Raw genomic sequence first — 24,792 nt, forward strand, 5'->3', positions numbered from 1 at the left:
ATGACCCCAGCTGACTTCCTGCCCTTTGTGCGGGGGGCTGGACTCGATGATCTTCTGAGGTCCCTTCCAGCCCTAATGTCTATGAAATCTGTGAAAGAAGCAGTTGTTCTTCCCTTGGCAGTCCAGGTAGATGACTTTAGGAACTTCTAGGAGCTCATGAGGAAGGTGGCTCAGATTGCAGATTCCAGTTGAGAAGAAGGGTGAAAAGCTCACATGCAGGATCATAGATATTTTGTACCAGCCTATCCCTAGAAAGCTTGTCTTTCTCATCAGTTACTTCAGGGGTTTTCAACCTTTCTAAAGGGTACGCTTCTATTGGGGCAGGGGGGTGTATAGCAGCAGCCAGATGCGGGGGTGGGGGTCAGCAGCAGCTGGAGGGTGGTAGATGGTGGTAGATGGTGGAGGCTGCGTGTGAGCATCTCCCCCCACCGCCCCCCCACATCCTGCCAGGTGGGCGTGCCTGTGCCGCCAACACAGGGGAGTTGCTGCCCTCCCTCCCAACTCTGATCCTGGAAGGCAGTGGTGCTGTGTCCCTGCCTGCCTGTGCATACCCCCAAACCCCTTTCCAAGTACCCCTGGTTGATAACCCCTGAGTTACACAATAGGTTTTTCATTAATGTTTGCAAAGCAGCCAACTGAAGCTCCACGTACACCTTCACCAAACATTACATCATCACACCGACGTCTAGAGCAGACGGTGGATTTGGCAAAACAGTCCTTCAGACACTATTTGCATGGGACTATTGGAGTTGCATCCAAGTGGACTGGGCATTGGAGTTGCCTATAGTGGAATGTGCATTTGGACAAGAAGGAGAAAGAGAAGTTATTTACCAAGAGCTGTGTTGCTCATTCTGTATCCTGCCTTCTGTCCCCTCCTCAGAATTTTGAGTACTCTGGGAATTTACAGTAAGAAGCACATACTACCCTTTAGACCAGGGCTGTCAAATTCATCCTGGGCTCTGGGCTGGATCCAAACCATGGGCTACTTCTGAGCTGGATCCATGGTGCCAGCAGCAGCTGTGGTGAGCCTGGGGGCTGTGAAATGGATTTCTCCCCCCACCCCAGCCCCGTCTCACCACAAATGACCATGTCCGTTGAGGCCCAGGAACCCTGAATTCTGCAGCAGGGCCCACTAGCCAAGCCCACAACTTCCAGTTGCGTACTGCACTACCGGTGGGTTAGACAGAACAGTTCTAAAGGCTGGAGCCAGCCCATGGGCAGTATGTTTGTTCACCCTTGACATGTAGCATGAGGAGAGGAGAGGTGAGGCACGTGCGCTCTGTAGATACTGCTAGGATAAAAAAGTCTAAGTGCTTGAGGGAAAGGTGTATTCACCACAGGATGTGTGTTTGGACAGTAACCTTCATAGAACTCCAGTTGCTGGTCAGTAATTCTTTTTCACAAAGTCTGTACACTGGCAGTGATCTTTTTTTTTTTCTTCTTTTTTTTTCTTTTTGCTTTCTTTGGTGGACAATATTTCTACATGTACATGTGCAGTGCAGTACCTAAATATGTCAGCTGACAACTTGTTTATATGAACTATTTCTTACTATTGTTTCTTGCTCAAAGTACAGTAACTTGTGTTTTAAGTAGAATAGTATGCATTTCATCTATAGTGTTTAGTCAGTTTGCAATATTTGGAATTACGATCCAGTAGAAATACATTCTATAGTTGTGTCTCAGAAGGGTATAGATAATATAACAATTTTTAATGACATTTTAAGTTTCTGTCCAAACCTTGAGGCTTCTATTGCCTGTCACAAGGATAGTTTAAAATAAATAACTATAAAATTGCTATGTTGTTGTTGCACTTATAAGCCAGGCATAGATATTACACTTTTACCTATATAAGTGATTGGAAACCTGTCTATACCTGTAACAGAACAGAAGTTTGGCACACAAAACTTATCTATACCCATAACAGAAGTTCAGCACACACTGGTTTAAAAATGGTGGAACCCGGTGTAAGATTTTTTTCCCTCACCAAAGGGCAAATATGCATTCTGTTCACTACTGTTCTAAACTATGCTGCTTACAGAAAACTACGTAACTTAGATCAATTCCACTTCAGGCTTTTTGAATGTCTGTACTTAATCAGAGAATCTAATAATAAAACCTGGGTCCACTGAGACATAACATAATGACTGTTCCCAGAGGTGATCCTAGCAGGGCATGGGGCCCAGGGCAAATCAGCCTGTGCGGGGCCCAACACAAAGAAGCCATCATGGGGGGGAGGTGGTGGGCATCTGGACATGAAGCCAGTGGTGGCACGGAGCCACCAGGACAAGGTGGGCTCCAAAGGAAGGGCTGTGACAGCTCCTCCCAGCTCCGCCTGGGGTGGTTGTTCCTATTCACCCCCACTAGGGATGACCCTGACTTGAAAGACCTAACAACAGTCCAAGGACATATTAATAAGTTAGACATACTAAAATATGTTTAATGAAATGTTATGCTAAAAGGCTTTAAATTGATCACAGCAGGGGTCAGAAAGGATTTTTCCTTTCTTACAGCAAGGTACAATCTACAACTCATTTTTGAAGGGCTAAGTTTTTTACTTAAGCATTGGTTATTGGGCATTACTAGAGGCAAGACACTTCAGCTGATTGAAGTAAGGTCTGAATCAGCATGGGGGACAGTGCTGGGGGGGAATAAAGCATCTTCCTAGGGCTCTGGAGGTGAGAGTTCCAGCATTACTCTAGGGTCTTGCCAAAGACCACCTTCAACAGTCTCATCTGCATATAGGTACCTGATATTTGGGATGGGAAGCCAAGAATGGCCTGAAGTGATGCTGGCCCCTGTGTGCCATTGGATACAGGAAACTGTTGTGCCTCAGTCACACTATCCCAATGAGCCTTAGGACTTGTGCAGAACCTTGATTTGACTGAGTCAGTATGGTAGGGTCTCAGATTCTAGAGATGTGTTTGGAGAATAAAGGAATATGTTTAATATTTTCTTCCTTTGTGTTTTAAAACTGAAATGCAGAATTACAAAACATTTAAGCTGGGTGGGGCAAATCTACCCCTTGGATGCCTGTGAATATGAATTTGCATAAAGATGTCTTTTCTTTCTGATTGCCTTTTTAGGTCGTACTTGTCAGTGGACATCTGGACAGCTGGGATGTTGGACAAGGAGCCATGGATGATGGTGGTGGAGCATTTATATCATGGGAAGCATTATCTCTTATTAAGGATCTTGGTAAATATTTAGTCAAAGAAATATTCTAATATGTAAGGTTTCTAAGATGTTCAGTGTAATTTTTAAAAAAATAGAAGATAACATGTGCCTTTAATCTTCTCCATCCTGAGCACAAATATTCACCGTTCAAAGGAAATATTCCTCACTTTTACTTTTGCATCACCTTTTTCTTCACAGGACAGAATTAACCAGTTGCTTTCTAAAAATAAAGCATCTGCAGGATTATATAAAAAGAGAGTTTAACTATAGCTTTAATATGAGTGCAGATTTGGAAGACTGATTCAGAAATTAGTTTATTGATTTAAGACAGGGGTTTTCAACCTTTTTTGGTTAGTGTACCCCCTTACTGACTGATGAGTGAGGGGGTCCCCCATGCGCAGTGGCAAAAGCAAGCAGAAGCACCAGTGGCAAAACATGTTTGTGCTATCTCTTTAAACTCATCTTTATTTGAGCTACTGTAGCCATTCTTAGTGTAATTTCTTTTTGATTTTCAGGTCATTAACAAGTTCATGATGCAGCCCTAATTGTTTTTTTACTATGCTTCCTATCTTTTTTTCTCACAATTTCTATCTTGCCATTCCTTATAGTGACCTTTATAGAGGATAAAATTGTTAGAATCACAGAATAGTAGTGTTGGAAGGGACTGGAGGAGTTCATCTAGTCCAAACCCTGCTCAAGGCCGGATTGTACCTGACAATCCCAGTTTCAGTCAAGCATGATAAATCTAACATGTTCTAACTCTTCTGTTAGGGGGTTAGTCACTCAAATACTACTATGAGAAATGCTGTAATTTGTCACAGATAAATTTTCTGTTTTTCCATATTTGAAACCCTTCTTTCTTATTCTCCTCGCCTCCAAATGATTGAATGCAAATGAACTAAAGCCAGTGACTAAAAATAATATAATTCATGGTTCTGGGGTCGGTCTTAAAAATATTTTTTAGTTTTATTTCTATAGGGGAATTTATCCTAATTTTAAAAAAAGCATTAATAATCTACCTTCTCCACCATCCCTACCCTAAAGAAAAAAGAAATAGTGTCTTACATTCAGTGACTTTGTTACCTTCAGAATAAACTGTTTGTGTCTCCTAAGGTCAAGTTCATGGTAGCACTATAATTTTTGTTCAGTAGCAGTTTTCATGAATGAATGAAATGCATCACTCATAACTTGTTCAAATATTTGATTTCCTCTAGTAGTAGCCTATGTGCTAATGTACAACCTGCAGTGAAGTCATATTTTCTCAGCTGGAAATTGTCAGAGCCTTCCTGATGCCTTCTGTTCTAGCTTACTGTTATGTTAAGGTTTTATTGTCACAGCAACACGTTGTAGGGACCTATGACTGGTCACCAAATCTAGTCTCCTGCTGTCTTGGGCAACTGTGTGATTTGATCCCTTTTGTAAACCAATCTCCTCATGGTGTTGTGTTAATACACTTTTTCCATCTTTGGGTGTCCTATGCAGAATATCCTACAAAAATGACAGCAAATGCTAATGCATGAGCTGTGTGGCAAATGAATGACGTGGGTAGCTTTGTTCAGGGTGAACCACACAGCATATAGCTATGGGACAGTGGGTTCAAATAATGTTTGACCTCTGGAAATCTGGTTTCATATTGACCTTGGGTCCCAGGTGAAATAGATGTGTTGTAGTCAAAGATCATTTGTCCTCCCAGTAAAACTATTATGTAAGTTAGCTGGACTGTATATGTGGAGTAAGTTGTTTTGGGTCTTTCTTTCAATCTAGACAGATATATCTCCACATTGCACTGATGGCCTTTCTTAACATTATTTTTGTATAAAACCTAGATTTCCCATAAAAATACTGAAGTAAAACTGTATCGAAAGGAGGCAAACATTTTGGACCATGAGGTCCAAATGAGTGTGGCCATGCAGTAAGTATCTCACATTCAGCTGTTCTCCATGCTGCAGGGGAGTGACACTGGGGGGGAGCGGCAGTTTGACACCTGGATATCCAGGGGCCAAAAAAATCCACACAAAAATAGCAGAGTGGCACATGCAGGGGCAGCGTGCACCACTGAAAACAGGTGCCTGGCTGGCCAGAGCCACATTCCAGCTGCCAGCCAGGTTCTGAGTGGCAGGATCATCGCTGCTGCAGCCCCAGGAGGCCCCCAGGACCCAGGTATGGCTGCTGGGGCCAGCCCAGGTGCTGGCCCAGCATCCCCTACCCCACCCAGAGTAACCTGCCACGTGCCAGAAGGCGCATGGCACAGGCATTTCCTGGGAACAACTAATGGCAGCACAAGGTATCCTGCTGGTGGTTTTCCCCAGGGAACCAAACATCCACGCTCATGTGGACACAGCCTGACTGTCTGGAATGATCTAATTGGGGATGGTCCTGCTTTGAGCAGGGGTTTGGACTAGATGACCCCCCTCCCAACTCTAATTTTCTGTGATTCTAAGTTTAGACTAATAGTTGCATTATGTGCAATAGAGGTGTGCCACTCTGTTGATTCTGTTAAAATAAGAGGCTTTCCTTGACTCTGTTACAGTGCTGCTGAAGGAATGCCGATTTTCAGGCTTTTCAATTGCAAACCACACAATGCCTTGCCAAGCTACTTTTGTGGTCTCGCATCTGTTATTGCCACTAATTAATATTTTCACAGTATGGACTACAGATAGAAAGTGGTTGCATCTCAGATATTCTTCTGCTGTGCCTATTGTATTAAAAATAAGAAACCCATTTACTTAGCAGATATCACCCTATACTGACAGCTAACTGTTAAGAAATCTTTTTTTTTTCTTGTTAAGAATTGCGTTAGTTTTAATGATGTTAATTTTCTATTTCAAACTCTGGTGTTTCTTAAATTACCTAAAACTGCTTAATATTTTTTGAGAAGTAAGGGTTATTTGGTGATACCTTTTATTAGACTAACTGTACAGCTGGAAGAACTGTTGGGTAAGATTTAGGACAAATGCCTTTGTGCAGGTCTGTGAAAGAATCACATACAGCCAGCCTAAGCTAAATGCCAGATAAAACATATATATATAAAAGTATAAAGTAGGCATGAATCCAGTAACCTCACAAATGTACTAATACATTGTGAACAATTTATTGATTTTATTTTAAATGATCTAGATTTGTAACAAATAATTGTGTGAGCATTTATAGCATATATCCTTCCTTTTAATGCAAAGTTACAAACCTGTCTGAATTGTTTCCTTGTAGTAACAATAGATTATTATAAGTATTTGAAAGTATTTTAAAAACAGGTGTCTATGAATCCCTTTATAAAGCATTTCCAAAGCATTTTACTTCAGCTGCAGGACATATGTATAGCCCCTGTGGTACTTCCTTCCTAAAATGCTTCAAAATTGCCATGTCTGCATGCAACCACTGCTCTCTAACCAGGGAGCAATACAGGAACCTGTAGCAAACTGCAGTTCCCCTCCCCATCCCTACAGGAGCTGTATCTCCATTCCTGCCCCCTCTCTTACCACAAATCTCTCAAACGTCTCCTCACCTGTCCTACTTTCACAAGAGTGGAGAAGTAGAGGAAATGGGGTTGGAGAGCCCAGCACTAGTTGTGGTGGGCAGCTCCAAGTGCCAAATCTGCCTGGACCATGAAGCAGGACACAGTAGCTGGACAGTCTAGCAGGTTGACTAACAGCCTGCCACACTACCCACCCACTCTCCCTCCTTCCTCTGTGGAGGGGTGGGGATGGAAGAGAATAGAGCACTATGGGATTCTGGAACAACTCTGGATTCCCTGTCTCCATATACACACAATGAGAAGGGAAATGCTTCAAAATAGTACCTCATTTCAAGAGATACTGTTTTTGCATACTTCAGCCACTTTTGGAATGTCTCACAGGGTGTTATGTTTGTACAGCTGGCTTTTTGAAGCATTTCAGTGTTTGAAATATTTCCATTGTTGCTTCTGTTTGTTCCCTTAGACATCCATAATCACCTTTACCATGGTATCTGAATGCCTCACTATCTTTAATGGATGTGCCCTCATAGCCTCTGTGGGTATAGGGGAGTTCTGTTATCCCTATGATGAAGATGAGGAGAAGTACTTTTTTCTCAGGTGGGAAAGCTTTGTCTAGTTGATCAGATGGGCATTTTTACATGTGCTCCAGGAGTGGGGGGAAATACTTTAAATAGAGCAGCTTCAAGAGCCACTCCAATTAAAGTGCTTGCAACAGCTTGTGTATCAGTGTCCCTGTGCTTCATAATGGTGGTGGGGGTGCTTTAAGTAAAGCTCATTCAACAAGCTTTAATTAAAATGCCCCTGCTGCCATTTTGAAGTGTGCGGACACTGGTACACGAGACATGGGGGCTGCTGGAATGCACTAATTAGCTCACTCCAACAGACTCAATTAATCGAGTCTGCTCTGGTGTGCTGTAATTATAGTGTGTCAGAGCAGCCTCCCTGCATATCTTCAGGCACCCATGGAGATTAAGTGACTTGAACAAGTCTGTGATGTAGCAGGGAACTGAACCTGAGTTCAGAAGGAACATACTTTAAAGTTGTATTGCATACTGTCTTATATATGAATGAGGGATTGCACATGGAAACAAAATATAATTGCTTGCAGTTATCTGTAGATAAACTAGTTAGAGTGATCAGCAGAGTCTTAATATATCTACATCGCTCTCCAGGTGTTATGCTATACTCTCGATATCACCCCAACTATTAGCAGTATTTGGGACTTGCAAACATTCACCCCCACACCTCAAACCAATTAGTAACCACACGCAGATTTCAGGTTTCTTTGTATGACCAAGCCTCTGCCAGTATAGCTATGCCAGCATAGTGAAGTCAGCAGAACCCCTAATATGGATAGATATATGCTGACAAAATGAAGTTGTCTGCCAGCATAGCTATACCACCTCCTGGAGCAACATAAGGCAAGCCAGCAAAAGCAGCCTTTTTGTCAGCATTGCTGTGTCCATACAAGGGGCTTTGCCAGCAATAAGCATGCCAGCTAGGGAGTGTGAGTTTTCTTTTTTTTTCAGGCTCAGGCTGACATAGTTATGCCAGCAAAACTTTGTAGTGTAGACTAAGCATGAAGCTATCAAGTGCTGTTCCTTATCTTTTAGATTAACACTGAAGTTTAATGAAGCTTAAAGAAAATGAAATCAAAACTTTACATAGAACTGCTCAAGATCGTTATCACTGATTGAATAGTTCTCCACCAAGCTGCTTCATAGAACTTAGCAAAATAGGGCTGGAAGAGACCACAATGCTCCCGGCTCATGGCAGCATCATTCCCATTTAAACTATTCTAATCAAATGTTTGTCTAACCTGTACTTTAAAAGTTCAGATGATGGAGATTGAAACCTCTCTAGATAACCTATTTTGGTATTAAACTACCCTAATACTTAAACAGCTCTTCCTTATAGCCCACCTAAATCTCTTGTTTCATTTTAAGACGGTTACTCCATGCCCTGCCCCCAATTGACACAGAGAACAAGTGATCTCTATCTTCTTTATAGCAACCTATTTTTTGGATTTGAAGACTTTTATGATGTCCTCTTTCCATTTTTTTTCTCCAGACTGTAGAACCCCAGATCTTCTAGCCTTTCCTTGCATACTGTGTTTTCTAGACTTTAAATATATTTTTTGTTGCTTTTCTTTGCAGTCTTTTCTGTTCGTAGCTGTCTTCCTTAAAATATGGTACCTGAAATTGTGCCCAGGACTCCTGGTGAGGCCTCTGTTTGAATAGAGCAGAAGTCACTTGTGATTTGCACATGATGCTCCTACATCCTGGAATTTTTATATACTTTTTTTACAGCAGTGCTACACTGTTGACTTATATTCATTCTAAAGTCCACTAGAAGCCCCAGATTAGTGGCTGAAGAATAGCCAATGATTTTCCTAGTTTGTGTTCCTGCATTTGATGGTTTCATCCTAAATGCAGGACTTCGCATATATCTTTATTGAGTTTCATCTGATTTTATTTTAGACCATTTCTCCAAAGTACCAAGGTTATTTTGAATCCTACTTGTACCTTCTAGTGTGCCTACTATCTTACCCAGCTGGGTATCATCTGCATATTTTCTGAGTGTAAACTTAGTTCCATCTTCCAGGTTATTACTGAGGACACTGAGTAATACCAGACCCAGGAGCAACCCCTGGGAAACCTCACTTGCTACTAATTCCCAGTTACTCATTGAGCTATTGAGTAATATTGAACATGATTATCCAACTTTTATGCACACACCTTGTAGTGATTTTGTCTCTAACAGTGTTTCCCAAACTTTTGATACCGTGGTATACTTTTTTCGGGATTAAAATTGGTGGCATACTTCATGCTTATACCCAAAAAGGTGTGTGTATGTGTTTGTACACATTTTTTTTCAACACATAACATATTCCATTTTCTGCCAGAGGAATTCATACTGTTAAGAACTGACACCAAATAAATCTTTCTTTAAGCAAAGGCTTTGGCTCCATACCCCTGGTTGTCACCCTTCTTAGTCTTCATGGCACCCCCGCTGAAAATCACTGAGATTAGATCTAAATTCAGAAAAGATCTGGAGGGGAGACTTGAGACCAAAAAAGTTGAGAATCGCTGATCTAGCTGGTGCCACATAAGGTCAGCGGGGCAGAACCTCATCCTCTTTCCACTGTCTGCCCCCATTTATCCCCTGGTCTATATCTCAGGGGGCAGTGGGAACCCCTGCTGCAGAGGACTGTTCCTGCAGGGTCTCACACATCAGTGACCATCCTCCTGCTGTTCCTTGGAGTGTGCAAAGAGTGGAGGGAATGAGCCAGGCTGCAAAGAACAGTTCCATGTGTGCATCTGCCTTCCTGCTCTCAGCAGAATGTGTTGTTGAGAGCATTTCTTTGAGGTGTTTTAACCCTTAGGTTCACTGCTTCCTTATGCTAGGGACAGACACTCAAAAAACCTGAGCCTGAGTTGACTCAATTTTAGCAGGTTAGTCTAACCTGGCTAGGTTGAACTGGTTTGCAACTTCACAGACATTCCCTCTTGACTGCTTGACTCAGGATAGAAGCCGCGGGGAGGAGCACTAGAGCAGCTCTTCCTTCCCTTCGACAGTGCTGAGCTGAGGGGGAGGGGGAGGCATGGCCAGGGCCTGGCAGGACGCTCTGATGAGGGAGGGGTTTAAACTCCCACTCTGCCTGCACCATCCCAAGCTTTTCCCCACTTGCTGCTCAAGGGGTGAGAGTGTTGCCAGCCCCCAGCCCCAGGCTAGCACTTTGAAGCAAAGGGGGAAGGGGTGTGCAGTGCATGCATCTGCTGATGATACTGAGCTTTTTAATCTCCCTCTCCCTGCTTCTTCATACTGTCTGCAAACCTAGCCAGCGAGGAAGCCAGCAGAGGACCGATAACACAGCACATATCGGCCCATCAAGAAAACAAAAACTTCTCTCATTAGTTCCAGCTCTTCTTAAACAGCTTTTTCCAAGGAAGGAGCAGAGGGACATTACCAGCTGACCTGTTGATTAGCTCCAAAAATCCCTTAGCGGACACTGTTCTGTCTGCCTGTCCCAGTGAAATTGGAGGCATACACAGACACCTCTCAGAATTAGCTGGCATACCATTAGATGCCTAGGGTCCATGGGGCTAGGGTCTGTGCTGTGGGAGATGGGAGGGAGGGAAGGGGGAATCCCTGCTTGAGCAGCAAGTGGTGAGGGGCAGGAGGCAGGGGCAGAGGGAAGCCAGGCAGATACTGCTATGCCTACAGTCTCTGCTGGAGCCCTGGCTAGGGAGCAGAGGGGTGAGGCCAGCTGTGTTCTCTGGAGCAGACAGCCCAGGCCAGCCCAGGGCTAAAAAGCACCTGGGATGCTGGGGGACTCTGGTTTAACTTAAACCAGGAAGGGGTCTAGGACAGACATTGCATAAACTGGTTTGGCCCAAATCAGTTAAGTCTGATAGTATATTCAACCAGTTTCAGCTGCTTCCATAAGTAATGGCACAAGGGAGTCTTGGATGGTATCATGCAGGGCTGTCCCTAGTGGGGGGTGAATCGGGGCAACCATCCCAGGCCCCATGGCTTGGGGGGGCCCTGCAGAACTGGGCAGAGTGGCCACGGTGACTCTGTGCCACTGCCGCTGGCTTTGCATCCAGCTGCTCGCTACCCCTCCCACACCACTGGTGCCACCACTGATGGCGACAGCGGCTTCTTCACATCCAGGGTCCATGGTACTGGGGTGGGAGCAGGGCCCCACACGAGCTGATTTGCCCCAGGCCCTGCACCCTGCTCAGGTCGGTTCTAGTATTGATGCACAAATGCGGTTCATTTCGTTGGAGGCGCGCAGAGATCACAGACACACAAACATCAGCCGGCACAAAAGGATGTATTTGTTTGCAAACAAGGTCAGAGTGGGGCATTGATGCCCAAATCAGCTTCTGACAAACTAATTGTGTTTGCAAGCAGAATTTATCTTCTCTCTCCTGAGCACGTGTGCAGACACCGGAACTCTTACAGCTACTTCCGTTTCATACAAGCATACATGTAGTTACATCATTACATACATCGCATGTTTAGTATAATTAGCTACTTAAGTATGCGGGGCGGAGAGGTAAATATGCAACAGTTCATTAATCAAAACTACAACAGTTCACCAAAAGTTCACCCCTCAAGGCCATGAATAGTTGAATTCCAGCTTCTGTAATCAGCATGAGAAAGACTGAGGCGGAACCGGGGGAGAAAGGAGCCTTGGGCAGTATTTCTTTCTTATCAGGTGCAAGATGCAAGCTGCGCATTTCTAACAGTATCATGCATAGCCACTTTTGAGTCCCCAGCCCAAATGGCAACCAGGTGCTCATTTACAGCTGAGCTGGCTGGGGACATTGTTCACTGAAAGTCCGGTACAGGTCTTTGACTGATCCCTGGCTCAGCAGTGCAATGCTTTAACCCCCTTTCTTACAATTCCCCATACACATATTAAGTAATCTGTGAAAAATGAGCTGAGATTTACTGCAACACTTCATTTTGCCTTCAGTCAAAGATGCAGGGCTGAACTTGACGGAATATGAGACACTGCCTGGTTCAACATATTGGTAGCTTCTTTGCCTAGTGAACATATTTCTCCCTGGTGTCAGTGCAAGTCTTTCCTTGCCATGTGCATGTTGCTCAAAGCTAATACCTGTTTATGACGTGCTTCCAGCAAGGAGTAAGGCCATGCAAATCTGCTTTCTGAGCTGTAGCCAGTTCGTGCTTTTCTTCTCCTCTAATTCCAGCCACATTCCTTGTGTCATTTGCCTGGTTCTGCACCATCAGTGAAGTCAAGCATGGGTAGTCAGAAGATTTTCTGAAAAAGTCTGCTTTGAGTCTTTTGAGTGAAAGCCACAAGTTCAAGCACTCTATTACTGAGTTTGGAATCTTTTCCCTGTGGGTGAGATTAAAGGAGATGAATTATTAGAAAGGCAGTGGGGATCTTTAAAATGTTATCACTTTCCAGGCCTTGTTGGGTTATATAGACTTCTACTCAGCCCAGTGTTTTGGGTAGTTCCCATTATTTCTGGTAGGTGCTTCCATGTACGAGCTTGGTTGTTTCTCATGTTTACTCTAAATGACCTTCAGTGACATTGCCTATTCCCCAAACATAATATTTTTTGTTGTTTGACTCAGAATACACTGGTGGTCCCTACCTACCTGTCTAGGTAGGAGGGCTCTAGAGGGCTCTTGTCCTTAGCTGAGTAGGAGCTTGTGCTAAAGCAGCCTGAAACAGTGCTCCTTGTTGCTATTTTAGATGTTGTTTGAATTGAAGCAGTCATTAGTAGCTGAGGCAGGGGCCTCTGTCTACCTCTGCAGTAGAGCTGCAGTGTGCTCTGCTGCACTGCTTCCTCGTGTCAGAGATCCTGCTTTAGAGGAGCGGGGGGGTCAAAGTCTGTTCAACAAGCTCAGCGCCTGTGTGCCTCATGGAGTAGGAAGGCCCCCTGGCACACAAGGGGTATAGACCTCCCCTGTATACATAGATGCTGCAGCTGGGTATTCTCGTTATAATTATAGCAACTCTCTGAAGGATGGAGGACTGCTTGCAAATATGGTCTTTTACACACCTGGCAGATGTTACATTTAAGATGTGATCAGCCAGTTAATCATACTTTAAAAGGTAACCTGGCCACACATTCAGTCAATTGATGGTGTGACAAAGAGCAAATCCAGCCACAGAATTATTACACAAGAAATATATAATAATTTTGTGGCTGCTTTCAGTTGTGCCTTAAAATGAACATATAGCTGGATTACACTATACACTATACTAGTATCATTCGAGCCCCACTGTAGTCTCTGTGCTGCCCCATATCAGCTGATGGGGGCTGGCAGGGATAGCATGGGGTCCATTCAAGCCTAACAGTCAGTTAAGTCTGCTACTACATTCAGCCAGGTTTATCTAAACCAGTTTCAGCTGCTTCCATAAGTAATGGTGCAAGGGAGCATCAGATGGTATCATGCAGGGCTGTCCCTAGTGGGGGGCAAATCGGGGCAACCACCGTGGGCCCTGCACTTTGGGGGGCCCCACAGAGCTGGGAAGAGTAGCCGCAGTGACTCTGTGCCTCCGCCACCAACTTTGCATCTCACCATTCACTACCCCTCCCCTGCCACTGGTGCCACTGCCAATGGTGGCGGCAGCTTCTTTGCATCCAGGGCTGGGCCCCACATGAGCTGATTTACCCCAGACCCCGCATCCTCCTCAGGTTGGCCCTGGTATCATGCATGGCCACTTTTGAATCCCCAGCCCAAATGGCCAACCAGGTGCTCATTTACAGCTGAGTTGGCTGGGGACAGTGTTCCCACAGTAAAGGCCTTCAACTCATCCCTGGATCAGCAGTCCAATGCAATGCTTTACCCCCATTTTGCAGTCCCCATTTTGCCTCTGATCAGCTGATTGGCAGCCAGCTCCAAGGGCTCCAACTTTGCCAGTGGGTCTTCAGAGACAGCCAACAATTAGCTGATTGTTGAGTACATTTGCTGGTGCAGAAGGAGCCTGCGATAATGATCCCAGCCTCCTCTTGTACTGGCAAGGAGGGCATAATTGGGGTCTGATCCCTGATTGCAAATCACACATCCTGTTATGCATGTGTAGCATGGTTGGAGGTACACTTGTTGAGATCAGGGATCAGATCCCATCACACCTTTTAACTGAATGTTTGTCGGTGGCCTAAGGTTTATTTATGAATCTTCATATCAGTCATTTCAGGCTTAAGTGCTCTCCCTAGCTATGCAACTCAGTGAAGACTAAAGCTAGGGAAAGACATTCAAAAAGCCCAAGCCTGACTTGATTCACTTTTTGCAAGTTAGTCTAAGCTGCTCAGATTAAGCTGATAAATAAATGGACAGACATTCTCTGTTAAATCAGGAAATACAGCCACTGCCAAAGGAGAGGGAAGAGAGATGCTCTCCAAGGCTGTAACCCCTCCTTGCTGGAATAGAGGGGGCATGGCCAGGCACCAGCCAGGGCTAGCACAACACAGGGGATGCCAGCCAGCAGCCTGGCAGGGGGCAGAGGGCAGCTGCTGCCAGACAAGGGTAGCCATCATAGAGGACATCCTAGTTTTCTGCTACTCTGTCCTCTATGGTCACGAAACCTGATGCCTTTGTTATCTGTTTTTCTTCAAGAGAAAAATAGAGATCATAAAGGCATCTGGTTTTGTATTAACAGAAGACAACTGGACTGTCCTCTGTGATGGTCACCCTATGCCAGACTGAGGAGTGGAGATAGGGAAAAGGTCCTCTCTCTAAAGCAAGCATGTATTGAACACAGTAATTTGCAAAGCATACAACAGGGAACTACCAAAAATCTTCGCCTAAGCTAAGACACAGCCCAGCAAAACACAGCATACACAACTTAATCTAATTTAAAATGTAAACCAGGAAGCCAAGGATTGGTCGTCTTAATCCTGAAGGCAGAGTGTCTCCTTACAGCCAGGCATCCAGAAAGGCTTTGTTTAGGTATTCCCAGCTTTTACTTGTTCTGCTTTATAACGTAAATGTAGCTCTCTGCATTCATTGCTGAAGCTATCTGTAACTTCCCTTAAGGACATCTCCAGCATGTGTGATGTTTGTCAGGTCTTTGCCAACACTTCCCACATCTCAGTCTGGTCCTGCAGGTCTTAGCTCTGGGCTCACAGGTGCATCCCTGCCTGACTGCAGGCAAGCCATAAAGACTGCAGCCAAATCCCAGGGGCTCTGGGGGAGAGAGGGGACACAGAAAAGAATTAACTCCATCCCTGCCTGGCTGCAGGCAAGCCATGAAGATGCAGCTGGGGCTGGCAAAACCTAGCTGTGGTCCCCAAGGTTTTTCCAGTGGTGAGGGGGAAAGGTGGTGGGAATTTGCCTCAGGCTATGGCAGGCCAGCATCTGGCCGCACCCTACCCCTGCTCTGGCTAGAGAGCAGTCCAGCTAACTGAAGCAGCTCTCCGCCCAGCCCAGAGAACATGCTGGGTTGCTGGAGGAGTCAAATTTAACTTAAACCAGCAAGTGGTCTGGGACAGACATTGCATAAATCAGTTTGAGCCAAATTAGTTGAGTCTGATAACTACACTCAACCAGGTTTATCTCAAACCTATTCAGCCATTTTGAAACTGGTTTACGTGCACTGAATGTCTGTTCTGTTACAGGTTTAAACCAGTTTCTGATTACTTAAACAGGTTTATGTGTAATGTATGTCCCTAGTCTAAGTGATTGCTTGCTCTCTGTCTTTTTTCTTTCAAGCCCCTGGGGGTCCAAAGATTGTCTAAGGGGTCTGTGAAAGATTATTATGTTCAATCGAAGTATGTGAATACCCATACTTACAGTTCAAAGGGGTCCTCACCTATATTCACATTTTGTTAGGGGTGTGCAAATGTAAAAAGGTTGAAAAACACTGCTCTAATCCATGTATACCAGGAAGGCCTTGTCTACATCAAGTAGTAACATTTCTCCAGCATTTGGATTAAATATAAATGCAGACATGGTCAGCTGTAGTACAACCAAATTCCTGGTTCCTTGCAAGATGACAAAGCAAAAGGCAACTACACTTTAAAAGAATATTGGAGTCCAGGGGACTGTGTGCATTCAGTTATTTAGAACTCACAAGAGCTTAAGTTGACAGTTTCCCTTTAAAACTTTTAAAAATTGAAACTCTTTCCTGAATTATGGCCTTGACTAATGTGTCTGGAAAATTGTAAGTCAGAAAGTGTTACACAAAATAGATTTCTGTGCTGTTCACTGTAGCCTGTGTATCAATTTACATTTTTCATTCCAAATTCACTGGCTGAATATATGAAGACTGAAGCGATATATTATACAGTGCTTTGTAATGGAGTAATTTCTTTTCTGTTGGTATAATATTTGACTTTAGCAGCTATAATTTTAATTGGAGTCATTTGAATGTCCTTTTAAACCTATATTTGTAAAAGTTTTTAAAATGTTTCCAAGTTGACCTTTGTGATGGTTTTGCAGTTGTTTGTAGTGCAGGAGTACTATATTGGAAAATAAATCAAGCAATGTGTATAACCTTTTACAACAGTAACTTTATATTAAAATATCTTCATGCTTGATATTCATTCCCTTGTTCTGATATTCCCTCCCTCAAAAACCTTCACATTTTGGTGCCCCCTCTTTTTATATAACAAGGGAGTAACTTTTAAATTAGCTGAACATGCCCTTCCTCGTACTGCATCTTATGTCTTCTTCTTTTCATCATCTTAGCTGAATGACACATTTAGAAAAAGGCTTAAATGTTCACGTCCCACACCAGTGCAGGTTAGTCTAGAAATGATAAAATATATGGACCTGCTGTAAACTTATTGCTGCTTTAGTAAATTTAGACAAATAATATCCTCCAAATGTAATGCTCTTCATTCTGTGTGCTTCCTCTTCACTGCAAACTTGAATGTATTCAAGATGAAGAATGGCCCTTTATTTATATATGCCATCTTAAAAGCTTGGTGCTAGGGGGGATTCAACCTTTTCCAAATGCAGTAACCGCTGATGCTGCTGAAATGTAAAGAATCATTCTGCATGAGGTCACTGCAACATCTTCTCACTGATTTATGTATATATTTTCAGCACAAGCAAAGAAAGCCTCAGGCTGACAAGGTGTCTGTGTCATCAAGTCTGAGGAAAGATAATAAAGGCAATGTGGACCCCAAACCAACTCTTCCAATCAAAATAGAAAGGCGAACAGAGGCAAAAGGCAGATCTGAGTCTCATTTGCAGGCCAAACCACATTTTATGTTTATAAAGTGTCAGCATCAGAGTGAGAGAACACGGCATTTATAGTTACAGGAACTTTTTACAATGTTCTTCTGTATCCTGATTCTGAGAAGGAGGTGGAAAGAAAAGAGAGCCCCAAGCTAGATTGTTCTAGAGAAGAAAATGCCTTTCTACTGTAATTCTACTGTAGTACAGCTCACAAAAACCTGGCTTTTTGCTGGTACAGGAAGTGAACTGAAACAGTACTTTGGTCTTTTGTGCATGTGTCTTTTAACTGAGGAATTTATTTTTGTTAGCCAGGAAGAAAGAGCAGTGATCTTTCTGAGGCTGTGATTTGTATATCATTCCTGTATTTAAAAATTATATTGAGCTGTATTTTTTTGGTCTATAGGTTACTCTAATACCCATTTTACCTAGCCTTTTAGTTCCTGTTAAAAGGGCAACACCAATAAGCTTTAGCCTTAGAAATTTTGCTACTTTGGTTCTTCTTTCTAGTCTCATTGAACATCTCTTTCTTCAGGTAGGACCTTTAAGGTCTGATCCTGATTTCCCCTGCCTATGTGACTTCATTTACACAGACCTCATTTACCAATGAGACTTACTGCTACCCTTGTGTTTTGCCCAGTCTACCTCTATCTGGCTCTTTTGACAGGGTGATTTCACCCCAGATATTCTAATGCTTTCTTCAGTTGAACATATCCAGAAAGTCTCATGTTCTCCTCCTACATCCTCCCAAGGCATGCCCTTCCCTTTCTCTCTATCATAAATGTCAAATTCATCTTCTGTGTCTGTCAGCTCTCTACTGCTCTTCTGCCACATTCAAATCTAATCAAATAGTGTTTCCCTTTCTCCCCACTCTCTGTCACTTATAAAAACCAAACTTACTTCTCTTGACAACTCTACCTTATGCTTTTCACCTCTTGCCTTGCTGTCTTTTAGTCTCCTTTCTAAAATCATTCTAAAAGCTGCAGCTAAAATAAGCTATTGGCCCTGCCACTGACGGGGTAATTTCCTCTCCCCCTCCTAACACATTCTGATCCCTCTGGCTTCCTGCCTCTTTCCAAATCACAGTTAAGTTGCCTGTCCTTACCTCTCTCTACAGCTCTACTTGCATCTCAATTTTCACTGCTACTTTTCCCCTTTCTCCCCTGTCCAGTGCTTTTCTGCTGTTTTCCCATTCACAACTCATGCCTCTTTTCTGTTTAACCCAGTTCTTCACTTTCCTCTCAGACTTTCACTACTATTTGGCTAGATGTCCATTTGCTAATATCTACTCCAGGACTGTCTATCCCTGCTTCCATGCCTAAAATATTGTGGAAATAAAACAAAAACCCATACATCAATGCAATAGCAAGGCACAAAGTGGACTTGTAGGATCTGTTTTTAAAACAGGATAAAACAAAGTTTCCCCAAACCAATAGAAAATCTTTTCCTGTTCCTGTTCCTGTTCCTTTTCACACTTTTCACAGGTATACGAAAGTCAGACTTTAAATGGTAGTAGTATATAAATGCATTTCCTGATCTTCCCTACCTTCTCTTTTACACTGAAGGTTTGATATTGTGAGTGGCATTCAATAACTTTAAAATTTCTCTTTCGTGTTTGAAGGAGGGATCCTTTATCCTTTAACTTTCAGCCAGAACAGCTAATTTTCCACACAACTCTGGGATTATGATTTTCTAAATCGTAATATTTAGGTTTTCCAAAAGTGTCAGAGTGAAATAGAAAGCTTTTAATGGAAAGTTTCTGTCATTGTTACAAGTTGAAGGGTGGGCCATCCAAAATGAATTGAATTGTACATGTTCTAGTTGCATAATTTCTGTATGTGTGTTTGATATTTCAGAAGGAGTTTTTCTTTCTTTTACTCTAAAAAGGGAGTTTGCTCTGACATGACTGAAGGGTATAGAAATTGGGTGATAATCCTTAAAGTAGTTCAGCAAGCTCTAACGGATCTTCCTGTTTTGTACTGTGGAAGTTGTCAGAACCCTGCCACAGTAGCAGTGTACGTAGAGAGCTACATACTAGGGGTATGTGAAACGGTCTGTATTCAATTCAGATTTGGCCTGATTCAGGAACAGTGATTCGATTTGTTGATTTGGATCACTGTCCTAATTCGATTTAGGCCGAATACAAATCTGAAGATTTGATGCTGATTCAGAAAATCAACTATTTGGCCATAGGGACAGCTTTAAATGTTTTTTTCTAAATACCTTGAGGTACCAGGCACAGCTCGTGAACCCTGTGATGGTGAGACAGATGAAGCGTCCCACAGAAACATGGAAGGGCCCCCTGTGTGCTCAGTGGCAGACCCAGAAGCGGACTGGAAGTACTTATGGCCCACTTCTGGGTCTGCCACTGAGCATGCAGGCCCCCCGCAATACCCTCCAGGCTGGGCAATCAGCTGCAGGGGGACCCTGGGTGCCCCCCTAGACCCAGGAGGCACCAATCACTGAGGCAGGGGAGGGGATCCCCTGGCGGACCTGGAAGTGGACTGGAAGTGCTTCTGGTCCACTTCTGGGTCTGCTGCCTAGCATACTGGGGACTCCCCCATGCTCCCATGGGACGCTCCATCCACCCCACCATCTCAGCATTCACGAGCCGCCTGGTACCTTGAGGTACGTAGAAGAAAGATTTAAAGCTGTGTCTATGTCCAAATCATCAAATCTCTCCAAATTTATTGAGAGGGTACCAATCTGATTCAGAGAGATTAAAGGGTCTCCTGATTCGATTCGGATTCAGAGATTCAGCCACCAAATTGGGCTGAAGCTCCACCAAATCAAATCAGTGGCTAAAGCTTCACACAGCCCTACCAAGTAGGTCTCTTCTTGTTGATTTTAGTTAGGAAGCAGGGCTGTTTGGGATCCGGTTGTCAGTGCCATTTCTCTTATTACTGTTGTGTAGACAGCAAAGTTCTCACCAGATGACAACAAGGATGGTGTACTTAGAGAAGGATGCAATGCATTACTGTGGCTACAGAGGCTTACAGAAAGTGAAAGTAAAATGGTAGCCTGCAGCACCAGGCCTGGCCTACCAGTCACCCACCCTTATAGAAAGAGAGAGATTTCAGATGCTTGGCTGTTTGGGGCAAGTGGACTTTTTAATTGCTTATTCAGGGATAAAGCTAACCTCATTGAGAAGCTGGAACAGCGTGTAATAGCTTATGATATTAGTGATAGGGCTACCTAGAATTCCATATCCAAAAAAGAGGACACCTGTTGGGGGGACATTTCACCTCCAATCCGCAGCCCACCCTGGCCCTGCCAGTGCCCCTCACTCCCAACCTGAAGCTTCCCGTCCCTGCTGCTGCCCCTCACTCCTGACCCACAGTTCCCTGCCTCCCGCCCTCCCCTCCGGCCATGTTGGTGCCTCTCACTCCTGACCTAAAGCCCCTTGGCACTGCCAGTACCTTGCACTCCCAACCCACAAGCCCCCTGTCCCCTCATGCTCTTACTTCCAAGCTACTGCTCCCCACCCCCCAGCCCTGCTGGTGCCCCTCACTCCCAACCAGCAGCCCCCTGCTCCCCACAGCCCTGCTGGAGCGGGGCCCCAGCTGTCCCTGTCTTGTCTGTGCCAGATCGCTGCGACTGATTTGCGTGGGTCCAGCCCTGGCAGGGGTGGGAGGAAAGAAGGGAGGCCTGTGGTATGCCCTGCCTTAGGCTGAGCTAGGGTTCCCATGCCATGCCAGGTAGCCTGGCCACACACTCCAGGCAGCATTTCCTGGCCTCCCCACCCCTGGGAGCTCAGGCACTAGCCCCGGTGCTGCTGGCCAGGCCATGCAGCTCCTAACCACCCACCAAGGGCTCCTCCCCCACTCTTTCTCCACTGGAGATGCAGGCACCTACCCCACTCCCCTGCCCTGCCCCGGACAGTCCCTAAGCCCTGGCCCTCCACCTCCTGCCCCTCACAGACTTACCTGCATCCAGCTGTCGGGGCTATTCTCACCACCCTGCCTGGCTGCATGTCGGCCACGTGCATGTGCGTGTGCACAGCACGTGATGTCCCCTGCCTCCAGTTACCCTCCCCCTGCTCCCACCAGCAGAGCAGACCACACTCCCAGACACTTGTTCAGATTTAATAAAACCACCCAAATGGAAACTGGAGGATCCAAAAAGAGGACATGTCTGGGAAAATCCAGGCATATGATAACCCAAATTAGTGAGGAGTTTATTCCTGGCAATTCTATTGAGTATAATGGAGGTTAAAGCCTGAAAATTTCTGTGCAATCCAAAAGCTTCTGTTAAACCAGCAAACAAAACATTTGTTAATCAAAATCACCTATCTGAAAATCCGCAAGAGTCTTTCCACTTTGACTGACAGAATCCAAAAGAAAATGAAACACTCCCTGAATATGTGGCTAGGTTAAGGGAATTAACACAGTGTTGGTAGTTTGGAGAGCATTTAATTGGTGCATTAAGGGAGCAGCTAGTGTGCAGTATGCAAAATAAAGCAATTCAAAAATGATTATTGGCTGAGGCAGATTTTACCCTAAAATGTGCGGCAGAGATTGCTGCTTTGATGAAGCCTGCTATTAAAAATGCCACAATTGCTTCAGCATCATAGAATCTGTGCAAGAAATAAACTGGGGGGCCAACCAGAAAGCTTTGCACAGCTCAGGCTGTGCGCTTTTCTTAGTGGGGACATTATCAAGGACAAAGCCTGTGAAAACTACAGGAAATGGCAGGGAGGCCCACAGAGGATGTATGCTTATGTATAAAAAGAACAATATCACCACCTTACAAGGACAGTAAGGGAACATTTTGAATTAATCAGTTTGTGAATGACAACATGGAGTCCATAAAGAATGCTGTAGCATCTCTACAACGCTCCAGTAAGAACCCAATTAATGAGGTATTTGATTTCCTCCTTCCTGTAGAAAGCAGGGCAGAGTGGCACCTTAGAGACTAAGTGGTTCAGAGAAACAGCCCCTATCTGGCTGTGACAGGCCAGCCTGCCCTGCCTTTTTTCTGACTTTAGACTAACAAAGCTAACTACCTCTCTCCTTCTGTAGAGGGAATGAGACTTTAAAATGGTGTTTGATACAGGAGAAGTTGTTTCTGCAATATTATTACAGTTTTAGTAGAAAATATTTAAAGGGGCAAAGCTGAAGAAAACCTCAACAATTCTAAAAATATACAGAGAAAGTCCTTGTTTTGTTGGGCATTATTACAGTGACATCAGCCTACCAGTAAACAACACACCCCGGGGCTGTGAAGCAAAGTGGTCATTCTTTACTTGGTAATGAATGGCACAGAGAGATCCAACTGGACTGACATGGCATTAAGTGTCTGCTGGCCTCAAAAAAAATCACTTAGGAACTCAACTCCAAAGTTTAACTGAACTTTTGGAGAAGGCAGCTGATGTCTCTCAAGGTAGTATCAGTGCTTTAAAACAAAAAAGCAAAAATTGTACTAGAAGCGGGAACAATTTCTAAATGCACAAATCTACTGCATGCCTTCTGTACTACAGCCAATGGCAGAGGCAGAACTTCAGCACTTCAAGGACTCTTAAATTCTATCCAAGAGTACCTAGAGCATATGGAGTACCACTCTTGTGCCTGTGATTAAAAAAAAAAAAGGTGGTAGGGAAGGGTTTCCATATCTGTAACTTCTTTTAAGGTTATTATTAACCCAATACTGTATATGAATCGGCATCCTTTACACAGAATGGAGGATACATTTGTCTCATTAGAACTTTTCAAGTTTGATCTAGCCCAAGCCTATCTACAATGGAGACTGCAGACTGTAATAAGAAATGCCTCAGAATTAACATACACAAAAATATATTTTAATGTAGCAGGGCAATTTGGAACAACCCCCATACCCGCTACTTGGCAATAAACCATGGCTCAGGTGGGCATGCCTCAAACTGTGTTACTTGGCTAATACGCTGGTTTCAGGAGTTGGTGATGAAGAATACCTTAAGTAACTCTGAAAGATGATCTGAGTTTGGTCTTAGACCAGACAAGGGACAGTATACAATTTTGAAAGGTGTATTGTAACAACCTGTTTGGTCTGATTTTATATAAGTCATAAGAAAAAGGCTGAAGCTATCCATAAGACTTCAACTTTAACTATATATCACAATCATGCCCCTTTCTGGGGATGGCAGTTGTTACTGTAAATTCCTACTTTATATAGGCTGTGGCTACACAATAAACTTATCAGGTGGGTAGCCTCAAACACTGTACTGCTTGTGGTGGACAGCCTTCCAAATTGGAACTAGTATAGCCATATTGACCTGGTGCCACAGGGAGATTAATTCAGACAGGGAAAGGTAACTGCCTTAGTTGTTCAGCAGTTCTAATTAGTCTGTCCCTAGGATGGCACAGAGTCAACAACATGGCTTTCACTTTAGGAAGCAGTCTGCGTGCGGCAGCCTGGCATAAACGAGGATGCCTCTTGTGGGGATGGTACATTTATCATTTAACAATGATTTAACGTGCGTTTCCCTGGGGGCAAACAACAGCAGCACAATATGTACCAGTAGCTGCTACTTGTATGTGGGAAACACCCATGCATGCATGCTCTGGTGTGTCATGTTGCCCCAAGTGGGGTGGGGGAAGGCAGCCTTACCTGGAGTCCTGGGAGCCTCTGGGGGCTGCAACTGTGAAAATCTAGCTGCAGGGAGCCTGACTGGCAGCCAAAACATGGCTCTGGCCAGCCAGGCTTTGGTTTCGGGTGGCATGTGCTGCAGTCACATGCGCTGCTCCACTTTTTTTTAGGTGTGGGCTTTTTTTGACAATGGGCTCTTCTGATGCCAGGCTCTTCTACCCCCCATGCTGCAAATTGGCAGCACGGGGAACATTTGCATGTTCAACACAAGCAATGTGCAGTGCTGCAGACCAGTCTATGGTGCCACATACTGCATGTACGTGCTCATCTGGACATGCCCTATTTGTCCAAATATAAATGGCCAGCAAGTAAGATGTAAGTTCGAAACTTATATAAATTGTTGGTATAATGCTATTTGAATTAAATGAATGGTACAATATACTGCATACCAATTAGGAGTGATGATACTTCCATGCAGTGTTGCTGAGAGAAAATAAATGGACCTTCAAGTTACAAGATACAAACCATTAGACACAGGTTTAACAGAGATGTCAACTCTAGAGAGCAACAGAGTAATGATGGGACATGGAGGCAAACTGTGTCGCTGTTACAAATGGACATTATGCTATGTAAAGCTATTGTCTTGCTTAACAAATTTAAAGCAGCATAACCCAAATTACGTATGTGAATTTTCTTCATTGCAAATTAGTAGAACAAGGCAAGTACTATGGAAACACCATTTTTATTAAGACTACAATGGAGGCTGTTAAAGAAGATCCATGCGGTGAACCAAAGACTGCAGCGCTGGTGTTATCGGGAAGGCTTTGGCTTCCATGACCGCAGCCCGCTCTTTGGAGAGAGAGGCAGCGAGCTGCTGGGAAGAGATGGCCTCCACCTCTCTCCCCTGG

At 44.1% G+C, this 24,792-nt stretch overlaps 1 protein-coding gene across 6 annotated transcripts in view; it reads left to right on the forward strand.

Moving 5' to 3' along the window:
* The window catches only part of CPQ (carboxypeptidase Q), a 362,296-nt gene that overhangs the window by 188,372 nt on the left and 149,132 nt on the right, over positions 1–24,792 (forward strand). For all 6 annotated transcript variants that reach the window (XM_019550886.1, XM_019550895.1, XM_019550904.1 and 3 more), the window contains exon 6: positions 3,084–3,195. In XM_019550886.1, the coding sequence (XP_019406431.1) occupies positions 3,084–3,195 (112 nt within the window). The remainder of the gene's footprint in view (positions 1–3,083; positions 3,196–24,792) is intronic.

The sequence above is a fragment of the Crocodylus porosus genome, unplaced genomic scaffold (assembly GCF_001723895.1).
Source record: "Crocodylus porosus isolate Cpor-Errol unplaced genomic scaffold, CroPor_comp1, whole genome shotgun sequence".
Taxonomy (NCBI): domain Eukaryota; kingdom Metazoa; phylum Chordata; order Crocodylia; family Crocodylidae; genus Crocodylus; species Crocodylus porosus.